The 18,485-nt window shown below is 40.5% G+C and overlaps 3 protein-coding genes across 3 annotated transcripts; 2 read left to right on the top strand and 1 right to left on the bottom strand.

Annotated features, from left to right (window-relative positions):
- The first annotated feature begins 4,425 nt into the window (after positions 1-4,425).
- On the top strand, positions 4,426-6,218 carry LOC311507282 (protein NATD1-like). The gene is made up of 3 exons (XM_084571574.1): positions 4,426-4,628; positions 5,315-5,433; positions 5,518-6,218. The coding sequence occupies exons 1-3, from the start codon at positions 4,481-4,483 to the stop codon at positions 5,641-5,643; spliced, it is 393 nt and encodes a 130-aa protein (XP_084427700.1). The 5' UTR covers positions 4,426-4,480; the 3' UTR covers positions 5,644-6,218.
- Positions 6,219-7,712: 1,494 nt separating this feature from the next.
- On the bottom strand, positions 7,713-12,449 carry gsg1l2a (gsg1-like 2a; the record flags this gene model as incomplete). Its single annotated transcript, XM_084571434.1, has 5 exons — positions 7,713-8,110; positions 8,414-8,525; positions 9,869-10,021; positions 10,884-10,931; positions 12,146-12,449. The coding sequence occupies 5 exons, from the start codon at positions 12,447-12,449 to the stop codon at positions 7,807-7,809; spliced, it is 921 nt and encodes a 306-aa protein (XP_084427560.1). The 3' UTR covers positions 7,713-7,806.
- A 3,618-nt stretch (positions 12,450-16,067) lies between these two features.
- Positions 16,068-17,390, top strand: rcvrna (recoverin a). Its single transcript, XM_084570381.1, has 3 exons — positions 16,068-16,461; positions 16,936-17,047; positions 17,156-17,390. Exons 1-3 carry the CDS (start codon positions 16,081-16,083, stop codon positions 17,272-17,274), a joined length of 612 nt encoding a protein of 203 aa, XP_084426507.1. The 5' UTR covers positions 16,068-16,080; the 3' UTR covers positions 17,275-17,390.
- Positions 17,391-18,485: the final 1,095 nt, after the last annotated feature.

The raw sequence follows: 18,485 nt of genomic DNA, 5'->3' as shown, positions 1-18,485 counted from the left end.
TCGGTTAGTACATTTCGTTTATCTGCCGAGTGAGATGTAAGATGTTTGAATGGTGACGTTTACTGATTACATATCAATCAAATGTGGTGGGACTCAACTGAGCCGGTTCAGTAGATGTCTAGATTCATGATTCTTGAGTCTTCTGTTGTTCCCGGTTCAATGAGCCGGATCCCAAATCTTTTTTCCACCGCTAATGGAGAACCTGAAGCTGTGTGGACACGGTGGAATTACTGTGCGGTTAATGGGGTCATGTAGAACGCTGGCAGCACAAGATGGAGCGACCGCATCAGGCTGGAATCCATGGATAGACGTTCGACATGCCCAGGTGGCAGCACACGTCACCGGGCTGCGCAGTGCAGCCCCACACAGAACGCAGTAGGAAGGGAAGAGACACGAGCTGTGGTCTCAACAGCCGAGCGAAGGGAGCTGAACACACGGCCCAACTGTCACTGTCTCGCGGTGAAGGCAGAGAGAAGACGCCACACTTCAAGATCCCAACGACGCTGCACACGAACAGCACGGCCAACCCTGCTTACAGGTCGCACTTTGATTCCCACAATCGGAGCATGCCGGACAGAGCCCTCGTCGGGTGAACGCCAGACAATAGTGTCTGCACCTCTACTATGCAGATACTACTACTATACAGAGTACATCTAATTACCCAGACAGCACGAACAGCACGGCCAACCCTGCTTACAGGTCGCAGTACCCTTACACTTGTCAAACTGGCTGTTGGGGAGAAAGTTTCCCCATAATCAATTCCCATCAGCAGGGGACACATGTGGAGATGCATTTTAATGGAAGGTGTGACCACAGGTACTTAAAGCTGTACAGTTATGATTGGATTGCCCAGGACGAATGTTAATGCCAGGTCTGGATGGGGTCCTAGACCACCTCTTAATGTGGTCAGAGGTTGAATATCACTCACTTGTGTCCTCAATGCATCCTGGGTGTGCTCACACCTGTACTTGCGATCAGATTGATGTTTGTTAATGCAAGGAGTGAATGGGGTCAGTGTTGTGGGGAAACAAAACAACAGCTTCACCTCGGCTTCACAGAGCCCTAGTCAGGAGTAAAATGACATCTAGTTGACAAGGGACACTCTGAAGTGTACACATTTTAGCAAGATGAAACTGTCTGAAAGAGGAAATGATCTGACAGACATTTAAACCTGAACTCTGCTGAGATTACCAACTGACACGATGGCCGTGGGTGGGAGGGTGGAGGGTGAACAACCCTGTTACTGTTGTCCAACTGGGAAGTATTCTGGATGAGAAGTGAAACTCAGAGAAACTCCAGTCCAGTTGCATTCTTTTAGATAGAGATATTTTAGACAACAATGGATTCCTAACCTGTCCAAATTTAGATAAAGAAAACTGAAATATTAGACAAACCACTGCAACCACCTGGAAATACCAAGGCAAACCACTTGATAGTTAAACAGCACACTTCTAGCCTCAACGTAACTAACCTGACCATATCTACTCTAACCAAAGCTAAATTAACCTAACCAAGCCTTACCTGCTGTAACCGAATCCAGCACCACTGAGAAAATAAAAACCCAAATGGGGAAACTGTGGCTAAATAATTTAATTTAATCTGTTTATAAATACATTTCAGTAACCATCTAGAAACCAGAACCTGCCATGACCTTTCCCAACCAAATCTAACTTGACCTCACCTAAGAAAAGTTATTAGTTGTTATCCTCATGTGCTGATGTCCTAGCAGACTGATGTGTCCTTTACCAAGACACAGAAAGTTATGAAATAGTGCATGTGACGTGTACAAATACTGTAAATGGGCCATGGGTACATACATGACCGAATATGTGGCAGCAAGGTCTAGACATCTTGAAAGTGCCACACTGGCCATTGAGAACGTAAAGTAAGCAGAGAGGGAAGAATCTGTGAGGCACTATGTATTGCTTTTAAGTATGAAAAGTGGTATATAAATAAAATTTGATTTGATCATCAGTCCCATATGTATTAGATTTACACCAGTCAGGTCAGGCACAATGAGATCCTCCTTAAAGCTGGATTGATCTTATCCCGCTTGTTAAAATTAAACAAATCCACTCCTTACAACGATCAAGCATGGACGGCTGTCAACCAATGACGGGTAAGATCCCCCTGCTAAACCTCGGGACAACCTAAGGCAGGTGCAGCCATGATTGCTTGACCTTGACACCACTGTGAGCAAGTACAGTGTGCGAGAACCCTGTGACTTGTGCTTTTGTAAAATGCCAAGGAACACGGGACATGGTTTGACAGGAGATGCACAGACAGTTAATTAGATTGATGCAGTTTTGAGGAAGTTGTGCTTTGGCCTGAAGTGGTGAATTTCTTTAACACTTGGGACTTGGGGAGACACCCTATCACTGAGCTTTACTAAGCTGTCTTCAGGTGATGGAGCAGCATCTTAATAAACACTGATAAAAGCTGGACATGAAACTAGGTCCTGGTACATGGATATCAGACATGCAGGACCATCAAGCTTGAGTTAGAGGTAAGGAAAATGTAATTTAAAAAGTTCAGACAAGGTTGGATGAAAAGGTCAAGGATAGGAAATGTCATGGTAAGGGTTAACAGAGAACAGCAATAATACAGGCTGTTAGCAAGTGTTCAATAACAAATGAATTACACATCTCATGGTTAAGGTTTGGTTCAGGTTAAGCAGCCTGGAAAGGGCTTACAAGAACTAGTTAAGTTAATGTCAGGGTTAGGGGAAGTTAAGAATAAAAACAGTCAGCACTCAGTTAACCGAGAATGCAATCATTCAGTCCATCCAGGATGCTCTGAATTGACTCTGACTTTGATAAAGGTTGCTTAAATGTTTATGGGTGTGCTGTATGCTGACAAAACGAGTCACCCTCTCTGCTGTCTGATTTAGCTTCAGAGTTTCAAGTGGTTGCCAGGTGGTTGCAAGTGAATTGCTAATGTTTTGTTTAGTTATTACACTTCCTGCTCTTTTTCACACACACACACACACAAAAAAATAATGGGAGATTACAGTCCTGCTAAAATATAATTCTAAAACACTTGAAAATAATGGCCTTCAGTCCTCAGTCATCTCACTGTTTGCCAGAAACTCTTTAAAGCCTCCACCAACTCTTCCTACAGAGCAGCTTTTGCGTTTCCAATCACATAACCTGCAGCTCTTCTAGTCTGACAGAACACGAGTGACAGAACTCTTCTTGCACCGAACCTTCCACCTGTGAAACCTCTAACTTCACCTCATAGACCTCCATCTTCCAACTCGGTGTCGAACATAATGTCCTCAGCCTCCTTCAGCATATAACAGCTGAGTACAGCAGCTCTCCTTCCACCTCTGCTGCCAACAGCGACAGCAAAACCCTGCTCCTTCTCAGCACCTGACAGTTTACCACAACCCTCAAGTTCCCGCCACACTCTCCATCTGGATCCATCAGCTTCCTTCTACTCTGGTGATCTTCATCCTGCCTGGGTCCGAGAGCCAAAGATCATTCTGTTTCTACCTTGTAAAATAAAGCATACTTAAAATAATATTATAGTCTGTTTTTCCTCTTTAAAGTCTCTCCTGGTTGAAATACATTGAGTTAAAATTGTGTATTTTCATAATTCTGCTACTACAAGTGCAGAAGCTGCAGTCCGTCTGGTCCAATAAATCTTCCACCTCACTGTTAGCTTTAGGATTAGTATTCCACTTGTGACTACTTGCTAATTTTCCATTAAACCTTCAGAAACCAAAGATCTTTAGTTTGTAATACAACTTAGAAATCATATAGTTCCTCCAGCTAAAGAGTCTGGTATGTTTGGAAATGGATTACTATACTGAGATTAGTGAATAGTGAATTATATTTTAAAATATGCATTTATTGCACAAGAAAGCAAATTTGTTTTCTTTAAATGAGCTTGATTTCATACTAGTGATCTACTCTTTATGTTTTCAGTTATCTGGAAACTTTAAATCATTTACAGTTTTCCTTGCAATTAATTATTTAAAACCTTCAATGCAAATTATTCAGTTATTGCCAAACTGCCAAAAACCCTGCAGATTGCTTGAAACCTTGAGTTTTATTTTGAATGTATGAAATACTCTTTGATTTCAAGAGGAGCAACAAGGCAGCTAAAAATACTATTCATCATACAATGGCTTATTTATTTTTTAAATCCAGACAATATCCAGACAATCTAATTCAGCAACAACTTTAAGTGTTTTACATACACAAGGGGCACAAACTGCGCCTGGTGGTACCCAAACAGAAAACTAAATACAACTTAACTAACTTTATACAAGTAACCAGTAAAACAAATCGGAATCAGTTTTAAATAAGGCATATTCTCATGAAAGTCAAACAAAATAAATATTATTAATTATTAATAGGACAGGTCAAAGTCAAGTCGTAAGTGAAAGCGTCTGACTGGCGCCCTCTATCGGGCATGCTAGAGAACGACTGCCCGGTCCTCCACACGCTGCCGTGTCGTGTTTGTTTTATCACAAATGGCCTTTAAAATCATTTCCAGACTCTCTGCATTAACCCGACGAGTGGAGACCTGCAGCAGCGCCTTCAGCTCAGTGAGCAGCAGGTTAACGGTGGAACATGACCGACACAACCTGCGCTTCACCGTCATTCCAAGCAGCGGCGCCGGTAAGCACACGGCCCGGGGCTGAAGCTCTGATCCCGGGTTATGTCCTGAAAGAGAGCCCGGCGTCCACTTGCGGCCTCGTGAAGCACAATATTTATTTATTTTTATATTAATTTATTTAACCTCCGTTAAGAATACTGTGATACTGTTTTATGGCGCGATTGTTTATTGTAGAACAGATTTCACTTTTCTATCTCGCGATGAGAACTGCATTTAAAAATATGTGATTTTGAGTTACATTTGACTTGGGTAAATCACTCCATAACCGTCATCAACTATTTATATTTAACACCTTTAGTTTTAATTTGACTAAGAGTTCGGCCTAATTATTATAAGCAAAACTAATGTATTTTAATGCATGTTTGACCTTGTGTTTACAGTTGCATAATATTAGCAGGCAAGTAGCTAGCAGCTAAATAGAGGCATTCTGGAAGGGACTTTGGTACAGTATGTTGACAATCTCTAACAAACAGTATTTTCCTGTGTGGTTAATATAATGTCTAATAATAATTTAATCTAATAAATTACGCTTTAACCCATCAAAATTAAACAAGAGAGACATTTACTGTTGTTACTGTTTTTACATGTTTATGTTGTTGTTAGCAGCTGGCTCTGTAGATCATTAACTCTGCCAAAGTGTTCAGAGTTATATTATAAGTGGTGACTAGTGACTATCTTCTGTCTCCAGGGCCCCAGGAGTGTGCGGTGCTGCAGTACAAATTCACCGGGGAGAAAGAGGTGGATCTGATGTCCACATTTGTACCTGAGACGTGCCGGGGTCACGGTGTCGCTGCGCTGCTGTCACAGGTAAGAGCTTCAGGCGTCACTCTGCTCGTGTCTTGTCATACAAGAGAAGTTTGTCTTGAAACATGTTTAATGCTTCTTTCTCAGGCCGCCATGGACTTTCTGGTTGAAGAAAAATTAAAGGCCCACATCTCCTGTTGGTACATAAAGAAATACATTGACGAGCACCCAGAAAAACATTATGAAGACCTTATCGTCCCCGATTCTTCCTGATTTGTCCGCTATGAGCTGGACTGCTGGACTGCTGGCTCAAATTAACAACACGCATACGTGCCAAATGATTTATAATGTTTGAGTGTAATTCAGTACATATGTAAAGAATCACAAGTTTAATGTTAACTACGATTCAGTAAAATAAATTAATCTGTAGCAGATTGTACTTTTTAATCTAAGCGTCATGCTTGGATATTTATAATGTTACAAATTTCTCTCTGGAAAATGTATTGAATTAAAACGTGATAATTTTTTTCTCAAAGTACGTTGATTTTAGGGGAAAGTCAGGATATATGAGCTTGTATTCTCCTGTCGATTACCTGTGCTATAGTAAAATAAAGCTATTTTCTGAAGAATAAGTCTGCAGAGCAATAAATGGACACAAATCGGATCATCCTGGAGCTCCTCGTTTCCTGGCCTCTCAACAAGTCTTGTCGACGTAAATGACCATTTTGGCCCAGACTGAAATATCTCAGTCATGATTTGGTAGACTAGTTGATTACAGATGTCGGTGGTCTTCAGACGATGAATCCTAATGGCTTGTGAAACCAATCTCTACGGCCATGCTAGCTGTATTTTGGAACAAAGCTAATTAGCCTGAAACACAAAATGCAGCTGAGGCTGATGGGACGTTTATGCGACATTTGGTCAATTACAGAGGACAGAAACGTTATTTTAAAAAAGAATAATTACAAAAATTATATATTTTGGCCATAGTATGTTGATAAGGTAGGAGGTCCTAGGCTGTGGTTAATAAGGTTAGCATAGTTAGCTTGTGTCATGGAATCATCTGGTTCACCCCAGCAGACCAATCCTGTTTTAGACTGTTTTTTTTTATAACTGCAAGGAAGAAAGGCAAAAAAAAAAAAGACTGCCCCCAACCGCCACAGAATAATGCAATCAGATGGTAAAGATAGACCTCTTTCAACAATAATGAAGTTTATAAATGGATTTTTGTTTTTCTCAGTTGTTTGCAACCAACACAGTGAAAAGCACAGTCATATATTATTTTGCAGCTTCAGAGAGTCAGAGACAGATAAACTGGAAGGTCTGCTTGTATTGTCTACTTCCAACAGATGTCAGTCTTACTCCATTAAAGAGGATTCCCTTCACTCGTCTGTTAGTCCGGTGTATGATTAATGACTCAAATAAGATAATATGTATGTCACCAGTAACAACAAAACATCAGATAAATTATAACTTGGGACAACAGCTGTTTTGGTCAAACATGACACAAAGTAATTCCTGATTTAACACTGGACATAAAGTATTTTCACTTAATCTCTCATTATTTGCAAACATGCTATCAAATGCCAGGTGGTGACCTCATGACACTGGACGCTGCTCTACAAAATCAGCTCAACCCATTTGTTCCTGGTTTACAGTCTCGGCTGTGATGCTCTCCACTGTGGCGCCAGACACATTTGAGATGTACTTTTTGCTTAGTCTCAGTCTCTTCTGATTGGTTGTGCTGTACATGGACACACAATGAGACAACAAGCTCTTGGACAGAGACAATTTAGAGACCACCCACTCATCCAACACAGGAGCAAGACCTCAAACCTGAAAGAAATGTGGTCATTTAGCACCTCTTTATGCCACTTTGTGTGGTTGTTTGTTAGTCTTTGAGGTCATTTTATTATCTCTGCGTGGTCATGTTACGTGCCGTTGTGGTTGCCACGTTCATGGGCTTGTTTGGTGATACACCCGTGATGCTACAGTTATGTTATCAAGGAAGTCACTGCTCTCCCCTGGCCTCATCTACCAGAGTACTTTTATGCAGATTGAGTGGAAATGACGAGTTTTGCTGATGCTGAAGCAGATGAGAAGGATGCAGCTGTAGCACGCATGTCTGGCAGACTGCCACAACCCAGAGTGAAGACTCTGAAACTGCGGCTTCCCTTCCCTTCCTCCCTCAGATAATATTGCATGGAAAGATTTGATTAAATGCATGTTGTTTCTCAAAGCCGACGATGTCGCATTATTTCTGCAGAAAGAATCTGGGCTCTGGCTTCCTAGACACACAGTGGATGTGTGGAGAGGAACAAATATTCTCCCGTATTAGATGTTTAAATCCAGGAACAAGAGTCAATTTAGGACGAAGAAATCGGCCCCAAAAACTGGTCCAGTGGGTCGCAGAAGGGACAGATGATGACTCCATTCTTAACAATACGCCTCTCCCTGTTGTTCTGGTACATTGTCCATTTCCACCACGTATGTTGTTCCTGTGGAAGGTTTGTGGCCGTTGGCCGGCAGCTCTGGTGGTGTCTCTGCGTCAGCGGGCACGGCAGTCAGGTACATGTCCCACATCTGATCGGGGAGGTCCATGTCAATCATCTTCTGCTTGATCATCATGTTCTTCTCGATGTTCCGCCGCTTATACTTAAACTCTATGATGGTCTTTGTGTACCTGTTCAGCGCCGTCACTGCAGAGCCCATACAGGTGCCAAAGGAGCCCCACGCTAAGCTGAGAAGAGGTTTGAGAACAGAATTAGACTAAAGTCACTGTTATCTTAAAATCATAACTCTATGCAACGCATGGGAACACTCAGTGCTTGTTGTGTTTGGTTAATAATTTAAGAAATCGGTCCTTACCAGCTTTAAACATTTGGGCAAATTTATCTTGCTATAAACTTCGTATTTCACTCAGAATGTGGATGTTCCTCAGCCTGTTAAAAGTAGCGCTGATACCCACTTGTATAATAAGTACACAACCCATGACTAACACTAATGTTATATAAGGTTTTGTTGAGATGTAAAAGGTGCTTACACATACGACCAGCTGTAGTCCCAGGTCTTGGGCCTCCAGTCTTCTGGCCCCATGGCAACAGCCAGCTGGAATATGGTGGTAAACATCATGTGGGCCACCATCCCACAAAGGCCTGAGAAGAAGAGCAAATCAGTGCAGTGAGATGTACATTTTCTCCACTTACACAAATGACCTATTTGTTTAGTGATATATGAATTGAGGGGTAACCTTGGTAACTTTGTTTCCCATTGCTACTGATTACAGGCGGTTCCGTTGGGAAATCTAGGATTTATGCTAACAGTGTTTTTTATGCTAACATTAGCTTCGGTCACTGTTAGCATTTTTGTTTTTCACATTAAGTATTATTTCAAATTCATGTTAGTTATTTGTGCTAATGCTACTTTTTACATGTTAGAATTACTTTTTTTTGATAATTTTAACGTTGTATAGAAAAGCTAGTTGGTATTTATGCTACCATTTTTATGTTTATGGTAGTTGTTTTTTATCATAACATACATTCTGATTTTTTATCGGCATAAAAAATGGTAATGCTGATTTCTTTCATGTTAGCATTTTATGCTAATATTAGTATTTTTTTGCTATTTATAACTTTGCATAAATACTTGTTCGTCCTTATGCCACCATTTTGTATGCTAATTGTAGTTGTTTTTATGGTAACATTAGCTATTTTAATTCTAAGGTGTCGATTTTTAGTCTAGTTTTATATATATATATATATATATATATATTTTTATTGCCAATGTCTCTTTTTTCATGTCAGCATTTTGTCGTAATGTTTTTTAGTGTAAATATGTCACATTGTTTATAGATGGCAAATCTCCCTATTGATACATTTTTATTTCAAAACTGTTTGCTTTTACAGATTGTGCTGTTCTCTGGCTAGAACACACATCGTTCAGAACTGACACATTACTTTATGTACAGTGGCAGAGGAAAAACCTGAGACACGTAGTATTCGGGCAGACTGTGGGTGAGGTGAACTGGTCTGTCCGATCTTGGCCCTCCCTCATCCAGCAGCCTGCCTCTCCACAGCTGCTTTTCTTGGGATTAACTCCTAACAACAGGGGGGATGGGTGCTAGGGGATGGGGGAGTAGAGGAGTAGGGAGGGAGCTCCTCTGGGCAGGTCTTGGCACAGGGCAAAACCGCGGCCCCGGCTTCAATCCGATTAGTCCACAAACCAGTAAATCCTCCGAGGCGGTGAGTGGACACAGTGAAGTTAGCTGCTCTGAATGCTCGCTGACAGTCAGCCTCACTTCGTTCGGCCAGCATGACCTGCTGCCCTGCTGCTCCTCTACAGCTGCGTTACCTCAGTGCAGATTTTAAAATAACTTTACCTCGATTCGCTCTATTTAGCACTGATATATAAAGAGAAAACAACAAATATAACTTGGCATTGAATAAGATACAAATGAATACATTGATGGAGGGTGAGAAGTATTGATGAGTGGTATTACCTGACAGTGCAGTGCACACGGCAGCGAAGGCACTGATCTTCAGCTTGTTCATGACACTAAAGCAGGGGCACTGCTCCAGAGTCATCAGAGCTCCACCCATGAAGAGCAGGCTGAGGTACAGAGTCTCAGCCACTATGCACAACCACAGCACCCCTGGGCAACACACAGAAAACAGAAATGAAGGGAGGCAGAAATGACTTGTGTTGTCCTCATAATACCATGTTCCTGATGAATAATCCCGTTCTCTGAAGGCGGATGTACAACAGGTCTGCTCCTTTTAGGTCTGCAGATCTGAAGCACATTGTCTGGGTTTATAAAATTGGGACAGCAGCTGCTTATGCTTGCAAAGGTGAGATCGCCGGGCACCATGGGAGGAGTTCCTGATTACCTGAGAGTTTTGTTGTCATGTAGGTAATGTTTATGAAATGACCTTGACTATACCAGTAATATGTTTTCTTGACAACGGTTATGGTTAAGCACACAGCGCGTTTCCCCAACCTGAACCAAAGCACCTTCACTGGCTAAACTACAGACACGATGCAAACCTGATCTTTGGAGTGAGAATTTAATGTTTTGTAGACCCAACATCCACCCCAAACACCTCCTAATGACACCAAAACAGTTCAGATACGCAGAAAGCTTATTTCCACCATTTCCATAATAAACGTTTCTTCCAAATCAATTAATTTGGGTGTGACAATTCAGCTGTAAAGAAACATGTTAACGACCTCAGTAAGTTGGAAGTTTGAAAAGTCTGAAGTCAAGGAAGTTTCTGCTAATCTAAGCTGTAGAAGACTGAGGACTCAGAGTGACGTAACATTGTCAGGGCTGAGCCGTTTTTAAAAAATGAATGACTTCTAATGAGGACTACTTCCAGAAATAGCGTCTCCCAGTTTGCAGCTCGATTTGATGACAGCTCGGGATACTTAATAATCTATCTCACCGAATTTCAATTTCTCTTACATTAAAAATGAAATAAAACCAAACACATTATATGAAATATCATTTTACCAACCTCTTTCGTGTTCAGGTGCAATATCAAAGAAGTCTCGACAGTCAAACCCTGTGAGAAAAAAAAATGAAGCAATGAAATGTTGCTCTAATTCTGGAGAAAAAGAGTATCCTTGAAAGTTGTGATCAACAATATTCAAGTAACTATTAACTATTCATTTGCATAAATCATGGAACTGCGTTTGTCTGTAAACAAATGTCATACTTCTGCATATTCGCAGATTTTGATTATAGAACTTAAAACGAGGGTTACTACTTTGAGAAGTGAGTATTTCAAGAGAGTAATACAAAGTAATAAATATAAAAACGTACCTCAACATTTCAAGCAATGGTCGTACAATTTTACAAAGATTATATTTTGAGAAAAGGGATTGAATCTTTTCAGAATTCAAGGGAAAAAAGCAACATTTTGCAAAAAACTAAATAAAAAATTATGTAATATTCTAAGAAAAATCTGTTTACAAAAAGCATGGACTTAGGTGGAGACGCTGAGACCGAGTAGCATCAGATGATACGTTGTGGGGCCGGTCTTTTCTGAGAAACTGGTTATGTAAATACACTGGCCATGTTGGTGGAAGTCGGTAGATTAGATTGACAATTTGTCTTTTAGCTGCATGCAAATCCTTATGCTAACTTATTTTACTCAGAGCTTATGAAACCCAACGGGGCGGCGCATGGAAGAATGACTGAATGTAGAGAAACGCTTATAATCTGGTAGCTTTGCTAAAATAAAACTACAAATATGCTTTGATGCTACTACTTGAGTTCTTTCAGTATCCTAATTATTCTCACTGTAAATGTGATGTGTTTTGTTTCATGGGATTTATCTTTAAGTGGAAACTCCAGGCTTTGACATAACATAGCATACAGCATACAGAACGAATCCTCTGCCTTTGATATATATTCACTTTTTCATTTGTTTTGTTCGGTCCCTTTTAAGTTTTCCCTTCCCCTCAAGCAGGGTACCTTTTTATTACAAACTCAGCAACAAGTCTTCACATTTTGTAGTTTTATCAAATTGTAAAGCGGCTGGAAACCCAAAAATATTGAATGAATGTTCCAGAGCCCAGTAAAAAGTAATAAAAAGTTTATTCCAACTTACTTATTCCTGTAAATCACTGAAGTTTAAAATATTTCTCTATCTTTACACCACGTTCATGCTTCTGCCACCTTTCCTCTGTATGTATAAGAGAGTCATTTTTTGCCACTTCCTCCATCATCACTTCCTGTTTCAGCCTGGAGCTGAAGGGCTTACAGTGTCCTTACCGTTCATGTCGGCGGACTGCTCACAGGAGTAAAATATTCCCGCGTGGAACTTCCGCATGAGAAACTTATCCTCTCCCGTCTCAAAGATGTACTGAACCAGGCGGCTGTCGTTGATGTTGGAGCTGTTGAAGCGGATGCAGAACGACTGCTTCACCTTCACCGGCGGCCCCGTGCAGAAGGGCTTGGGCACTTTCCTGGTCCCCTCGCACCAGTAGCTGGTGGTCACCGCTGATAAGGCAAAGACGAGCGCCACAAAGTTGAGGGTGAGCGCCAGAGAAGCCCGCCGCCCTCGCTCTAACCTCATGGTCGAGGCCAGGCCAGAGGAAATGAAATGAAAAGGCAACTAATCCTGGCTTTTCGATATGTAGCCGCCGTGTTTTGCCTCCCAGCAGATATATCAAATCTTCATAATCTTGTTGCGTTTGGGTTCTCCTCTGGTGAGAATTCTGCACATCCCTCTGCTGCCTCTGCGCTGCTGTGCATTCTCTGCACTTCTACAGAAACAATAGAAACCCATGGCTGTCTTTGTTTTCCACTGCTTCATTTGAAGTATTTCACTCTTTCTACTGCTCGTCCATCGCTCCTCCCCTTCTACAAATCTTTGCCTTCAATATCATCCATTACAAATGGCAAATTATAGTCCAGACTTCCTTGGAGCAAAGAAAAAAAAAGATTACTATTAGGGCTTAGATTGTAATCCATAACAAGGCTTTTCTTATATTTCCCTGATTTTTCTGTATTTGCAAAGCCACAAGCAGAAGATCAAGCGTCTGTTTTACAGTCGGTTATCCGTGACATAATGTGTACAGTCTCATATGAAAATCCATCCATAATGTGTGTGTGTTGATGTGTGTGTGTGTGTGTGCATGCAAGACAAATCTCTTCGTGTCCAATAACTTGCTGATGTGGCATACACAGATGAAGATATATTACTTACAGGAGTGTGTGAAGGAGATGACAGATGCTAGGAGGAAATATCTGCTGTTTTTGATCTGAAATATTCGTCTTTTCGTCTCTTTAATTTGTCTTGTCATAATTTCCTGCAGCTCAGACTTCCTGAAACAAACGTGTCACCGTTGGGTTTGTGCTGCGGAAAACTTGTTTAAAAATTGAATGCCTTAGCGTTCACGCTCTCTTAACCTGGACACAGAGCATGAATGTTTCCTCAATCATAGCAACCAATGTTTTATGAGTCACACAAATTAAAACATCAGAGCTTAAAGAGAAACATTGGTCTAGATTTATTCCGATTGAAGTCAACAGACATGACCATGTCATGGAAGGACAATTCGTTTTGTGCATGACAACCCAAACTGTGCTACACTACGGCCTCGGAGATTTAGAGATGATGCCATGTTGGATGAAATATCCCATTTGCGTCTAAATAGATATTTGCGTTTTGTGCAGGTATAACTGACGACAGGTTGGAGATCAATAAATAATAACGTGTGTGCCAAAGTCATGATGCACGCACAAAAAACAGCGATGTTCATGGTTCTGAAACAACGGTAGAGACCCATTAGAGACATCAGTTGTTTAAAATACTCAATTTGCATACAGAGTGCGAAACTGAGATCGGACCTGGAGAGCATAGCTGGACACGCGTGTGGAGACCCATGTTAACGCCAAGTGTGAACACAGATGGCCACTTGCGATCGGCTTGCCCAGGACGGGTGTTGATGCAAGGTCTGAACAGGGCCCGAGTACTCCCACGGAATATAAAGAGATTATTCTGAACATTGGCTTCCATGTAGGATGAGTAAGTCCAGTGTTACATTTGATGAAGCGGTAAGCCAGTTGGACAGTGAATGTTTCCTTGACTCATTGCTTTTTACGTAATAATACCTGCTGGCGTACACAGGTGACAGATGTGAGGTTTGACTGAATGCCTTTTTTCCCCTGAGATAGGGATGCTTAACATTCTGTCCATTTTATGACAAAGCCTAAGGGATTATGTAAAAGGATGAGATGATCTTTTAAAGGTTAAAGAATGATTAGGGTTTTCCTAATCTGATTTGCAAAGTTAGACATCCAGAGTTGCAGATGGATGCACCCAGATTATGCTCAGTGGTTGGAGAGGAAAACAAAGTCAGAGAATCACTTTCCATCGTTAAGTAGAAAAATAAAACGGTAGCCAGCTATGCTCTCCAGATCCGATCTCAGTTTTCTAAGTGAATGTGTATTACCTACCTTGTAAATCATCGTATCTGGTATGACACGGCACAGGATAATTCAAGATGACAATCAGATTTGCGTCACTTTGTTTACTGTTGCGTCAGATGTGAGCAGCAGCCTCTTGGCCCCTGACGCATGAGAGCCACTTATGGATTACTGCAGATTAATGCTAATGTCATCTAAAAAATAACCTTATATCTATATAACACGTTGATATAAAACAGAACTAAATCAAGAATTGATTATATGTATCTAAATTGATCCTACCTTAAAAGTTCTCACATGGTTCTGTCCGTATCCACAATGCATTCATGTGGGTTTACAGATTTTGTTTTTAGCCATCCCATCACTCTATCCACTTACCCTGTTTTTTTAATTACCTTTCACCTGGTGTGGTTTTGGCACCACTGCAGCAGATGGTATTGTAATCTTCCCTGAGGCTATTATAATGGAGACACAGATAATCTCATCCCATTGTGGATGAGCAGCCGACACCACACGGGGCTGCACGGCGACCCCAGGCGCCCAGACGGTCTCGTCTGAATCCCTCACTGTCCTCCGAGCAGTGGCAAAATCTAGGCTTGGTTTTCAGAATATCTTCCCTTTAGTGATTTGGATTTAGATCAAGACTCTTTATACCACAACATTTGTTAAGAACACATGGAGGAACAAAAACCATAAAACAAAACCAATAAAAAGTAATGACAACATATAACAGTCATAGCAGTGATTAAAGAAGCTAAGTCAAGACGTACTAACAGAAATCTGAGAGTTGAATCTAAGTGGCTCTATAAACTAAATGTAGTTTATTCTATGAGATTGGCGCTTTCTAAGCTCAGTATTTACTACTGGAACCACGTAAAATAAGCCTTATTTCAGTACAAGAAGTTGAATTTCTATCAAATTTTGTCAAATAGTGCTTTAAATGTGTATTATAACACATCCAGATACCCAAATACTGGGATCATGGTCTCCCTCCGTTCATGTTTAAAGTAGGGCATGCAACTACATGACCTGAATATAAGTCTTCTTTTAGAATAAAACACAAATTTCAATTTGTTTGTGTTTAAAACAAGTATCAAATTAATTGTAACCCTATAACATCAGTTATAGGGTTAATAGCCAGGCTTGTACTTTGAGCATCACATTAAAAAGCTGAATGATAAACAGAACAGGACCCATAATAGACTCTTGGGGAACTCCTTTGGTGTTCGGTAAGTAAAATAAAAAAGCTGAGTGTGTTATGTGTCTTTTCTTTGAAAGACTGTCCACTGATTTTATATTTTGAGGTGTATCAAACTCAGATCAAATTCTTAAATGTATTTTGAGGCAACGTTACTCAGAATATATAAACACTAACATACTTTTATGTACACCAACTAGTGATGTTTTGTTTAAATTTAATGAACCATTTTTGATTTCATTTTATGTTAAAACATATGATCAATCATAGTTATCACATAACTTTCTCTTAAACTAAGAATCACCCAAATAACATATGTATGTTTACACTGTAAAACACAGATGTTGAGCTTTAGAACCACCTGCTGCGTTTAATCCTCTGCTTACACCTCCTGTATTTAACTGTGTCTTTAAAAAAGGTGTCATAGCTGTGTGACGTGGTTATCCTCTTAATCTTCAAGACAGCTGTCTGGATCTAGATAGTGATGACAATAATCCCATTTGGCACTTTGAGGGGCTTGCAGAGTGAACACAAGGCAGAGCAACACGAACGAAGAAGGTTACCTTTTTTGAGCAGGATGGGGAATACGAAGAGTAGCGCTTTGTCGAAGGGGCTCCTGGAAGACCTGAAATCCAACACCAAATACTCTGAAGCCGAGCTCTGCACCTGGTACCAGTCCTTCCTGAAAGAGTGTCCCAGCGGGAAGATAAGCAAGCAGCAGTTTGAAGGCATCTACGCCAGCTTCTTCCCAGATGCAGACCCCACAGCGTACGCACGGCATGTATTCAGGAGTTTTGACACCAACGCCGACGGCACTTTAGACTTTAAGGAGTACATTGTCGCACTACACCTCACCTCCGGGGGAAAGACTCTGCAGAAGCTGGAGTGGGCCTTTGCCCTGTATGACGTGGACGGAAATGGAACCATCAGCAAAAATGAAATCCTAGAGATTGTTAGGGTACTTATGCTTTATTCTTTCTATGGGTAAATTGTAAAATACAGATGGTAAATTGCATTAAAACATTGGTTTAATTAATTTACTTTGGGCTTGGCTCATGATTCGAAACAAAGCTGCTTTGCTGAGTAACTAATATTAGGGTTACATAATGTACAGTTTGTCATACGGTTTTAATTCCTTATTAGCAGTATAACAAGCAGAGACTATTTTAATACAGATCTAGCAATTATTTTTCTGAATAATATTGCAGTCTGTAAAACTATGTGTAAATTGCCTGTCATAATTTCACAGACTAAAGTTTTTAAGGAGCGTAAACCCCAAAATATTTACACTTTAAACAAACACATAAACTGATGTCGTATTTGTGAAGCTGGAACCTGCAAATGTGTGATGATAGATCTTTCGGCTAAGTGAATACTTTTCATTTCATGGCTAAAGTGAATTTATTTACAAAACCTACTTACTTTCCTGCAGTCAATATTCAACATGATTCCTGTGGATGATCAGAAGAACCTCCCTGAAGATGAAAACACACCGGAGAAGAGGGCTGAGAAAATCTGGGCATTTTTCGGGAAGAAGGACAACGGTGATTTACGCTTCATCTCTTTCTTTGATTTTAAAACTGATTTTCTTTCACCTTCACAAGCATTCGTCGAAGCTGTTCTGACACGTGCTGTTTTCTCTTCCTTCACAGATAAAATCTTGGAGGGAGAATTCATTCAGGGCGTGATGGACAACAAGGACATCCTGCGCTTGATACAATATGATGAACCGCAAAAAATCAAAGACAAGCTGAAAGAGAAGAAGCAATAGTGCATGGGCTAAAAGATGGGGGCAGAAGAAAGCCCTCCCTCATGTGATTTCAAGACTGTTTCATTTTTGCGTTTACATCATCTGACTGCTTGTCCACTTTACCTGAGTTCTCTCTTTTTTACTTCATTTAATATTTGGGGCTGCTTTGACTAATAGCCAAACAATGTCTTGTTTTTGTCTTTGCACCCATAAAGCAAGAAAATAATAGCATTTGAGGAGCAGAGCGTTGCTAGAAAAGGCAGTCTAAGCTCGGAGTTTGAAAACTGGTGGTTAAATTATGGATCTGGGTTAACAGCATTATTCTAAAAAAAAAAACACACTTTACCTGCACTTACTTTAAATGGTACACTTTGTTTGGATAATCTAAAGGGCACAGGGAAAATATAAAGATTATAAATAAAATGTTTTGTTACTTATTAAAGGACGTTAGCTAGCTTAATAGCACCTTAGCAACGGTGTCGTGAGAACAACGCTGCTAGGCAACTGTCATGTCTGGTCTAGAAGCTCTAAGGCTAACAGTTTAGCATGCTAACGAGCAACTAACCCAGTGTACAAAATGTAAAGGCATGAAGAAAGATTTAGGATGCATGAACATCAACATTTTGCTCAGACATGTTATAAAATTTTAAAGAAAATGCTGTACATCATCTCAAACTTGTAAACTTTGACCTCTCTTGTTATGACGAGCTCGCCATTCTTTAGACGTGAACACGCAACACAACAAGGCAGCAATAGTGTCATGTTTTAATGTTCCAAACTTCTTCCAGCTGTGGATTTGTATTTAACATACTGTCATCATTAAACTGCCTAAACAGTGGAATGTGACTTTTCGATGTGTTACCAAACCTCACATCTCTTCATGAATAATTTATGGGATCATGAAAAGGTAATAAGAACTAGAAAACCAGGCCACAGTGACTGTATTCAGGGTAGCTGAGGCTAAGGAAGTAAAGGCTAACTTTGGCTAAAACAAGAGCTTTAACCGAAGCTAATTCACACTGTTCGCTAAATTTGAATCTAGATCAGGGGTTGCGTTAACCAAATATTTTCCGTCATTGACTGTTTTTTTTTTTTTTAAACTGTGACGGAAAAATCTGAAGGCCATCTGTTATTTTGACAGATTGCAATTCAACCCCTGACCACTTGGTGGCGAGTGAGGTTATTAATCGGCTCTCTCTAATCGCAGCTTGTTTGGACTGAATATTAATTAA

This window comes from Chelon labrosus (assembly GCF_963514085.1).
Source record: "Chelon labrosus genome assembly, chromosome: 21".
In the NCBI taxonomy this organism is placed as follows: Eukaryota; Metazoa; Chordata; class Actinopteri; order Mugiliformes; family Mugilidae; genus Chelon; species Chelon labrosus.
The sequence above is the reverse complement of the archived record's forward strand: the minus strand, read 5'-3'. Positions and strand labels throughout refer to the sequence as shown.

Coding starts and splice junctions, on each gene's coding strand:
- LOC311507282 (XM_084571574.1), top strand. CDS start 4,481: ATGGCCTTTAAAATCATTTCCAGACTCTCTGCATTAACCCGACGAGTG. Junction 4,629..5,314: donor CATTCCAAGCAGCGGCGCCG/GTAAGCACACGG, acceptor TTCTGTCTCCAG/GGCCCCAGGAGTGTGCGGTG. Junction 5,434..5,517: donor TCGCTGCGCTGCTGTCACAG/GTAAGAGCTTCA, acceptor CTTCTTTCTCAG/GCCGCCATGGACTTTCTGGT.
- rcvrna (XM_084570381.1), top strand. CDS start 16,081: ATGGGGAATACGAAGAGTAGCGCTTTGTCGAAGGGGCTCCTGGAAGAC. Junction 16,462..16,935: donor AAATCCTAGAGATTGTTAGG/GTACTTATGCTT, acceptor ACTTTCCTGCAG/TCAATATTCAACATGATTCC. Junction 17,048..17,155: donor TTTCGGGAAGAAGGACAACG/GTGATTTACGCT, acceptor CTTCCTTCACAG/ATAAAATCTTGGAGGGAGAA.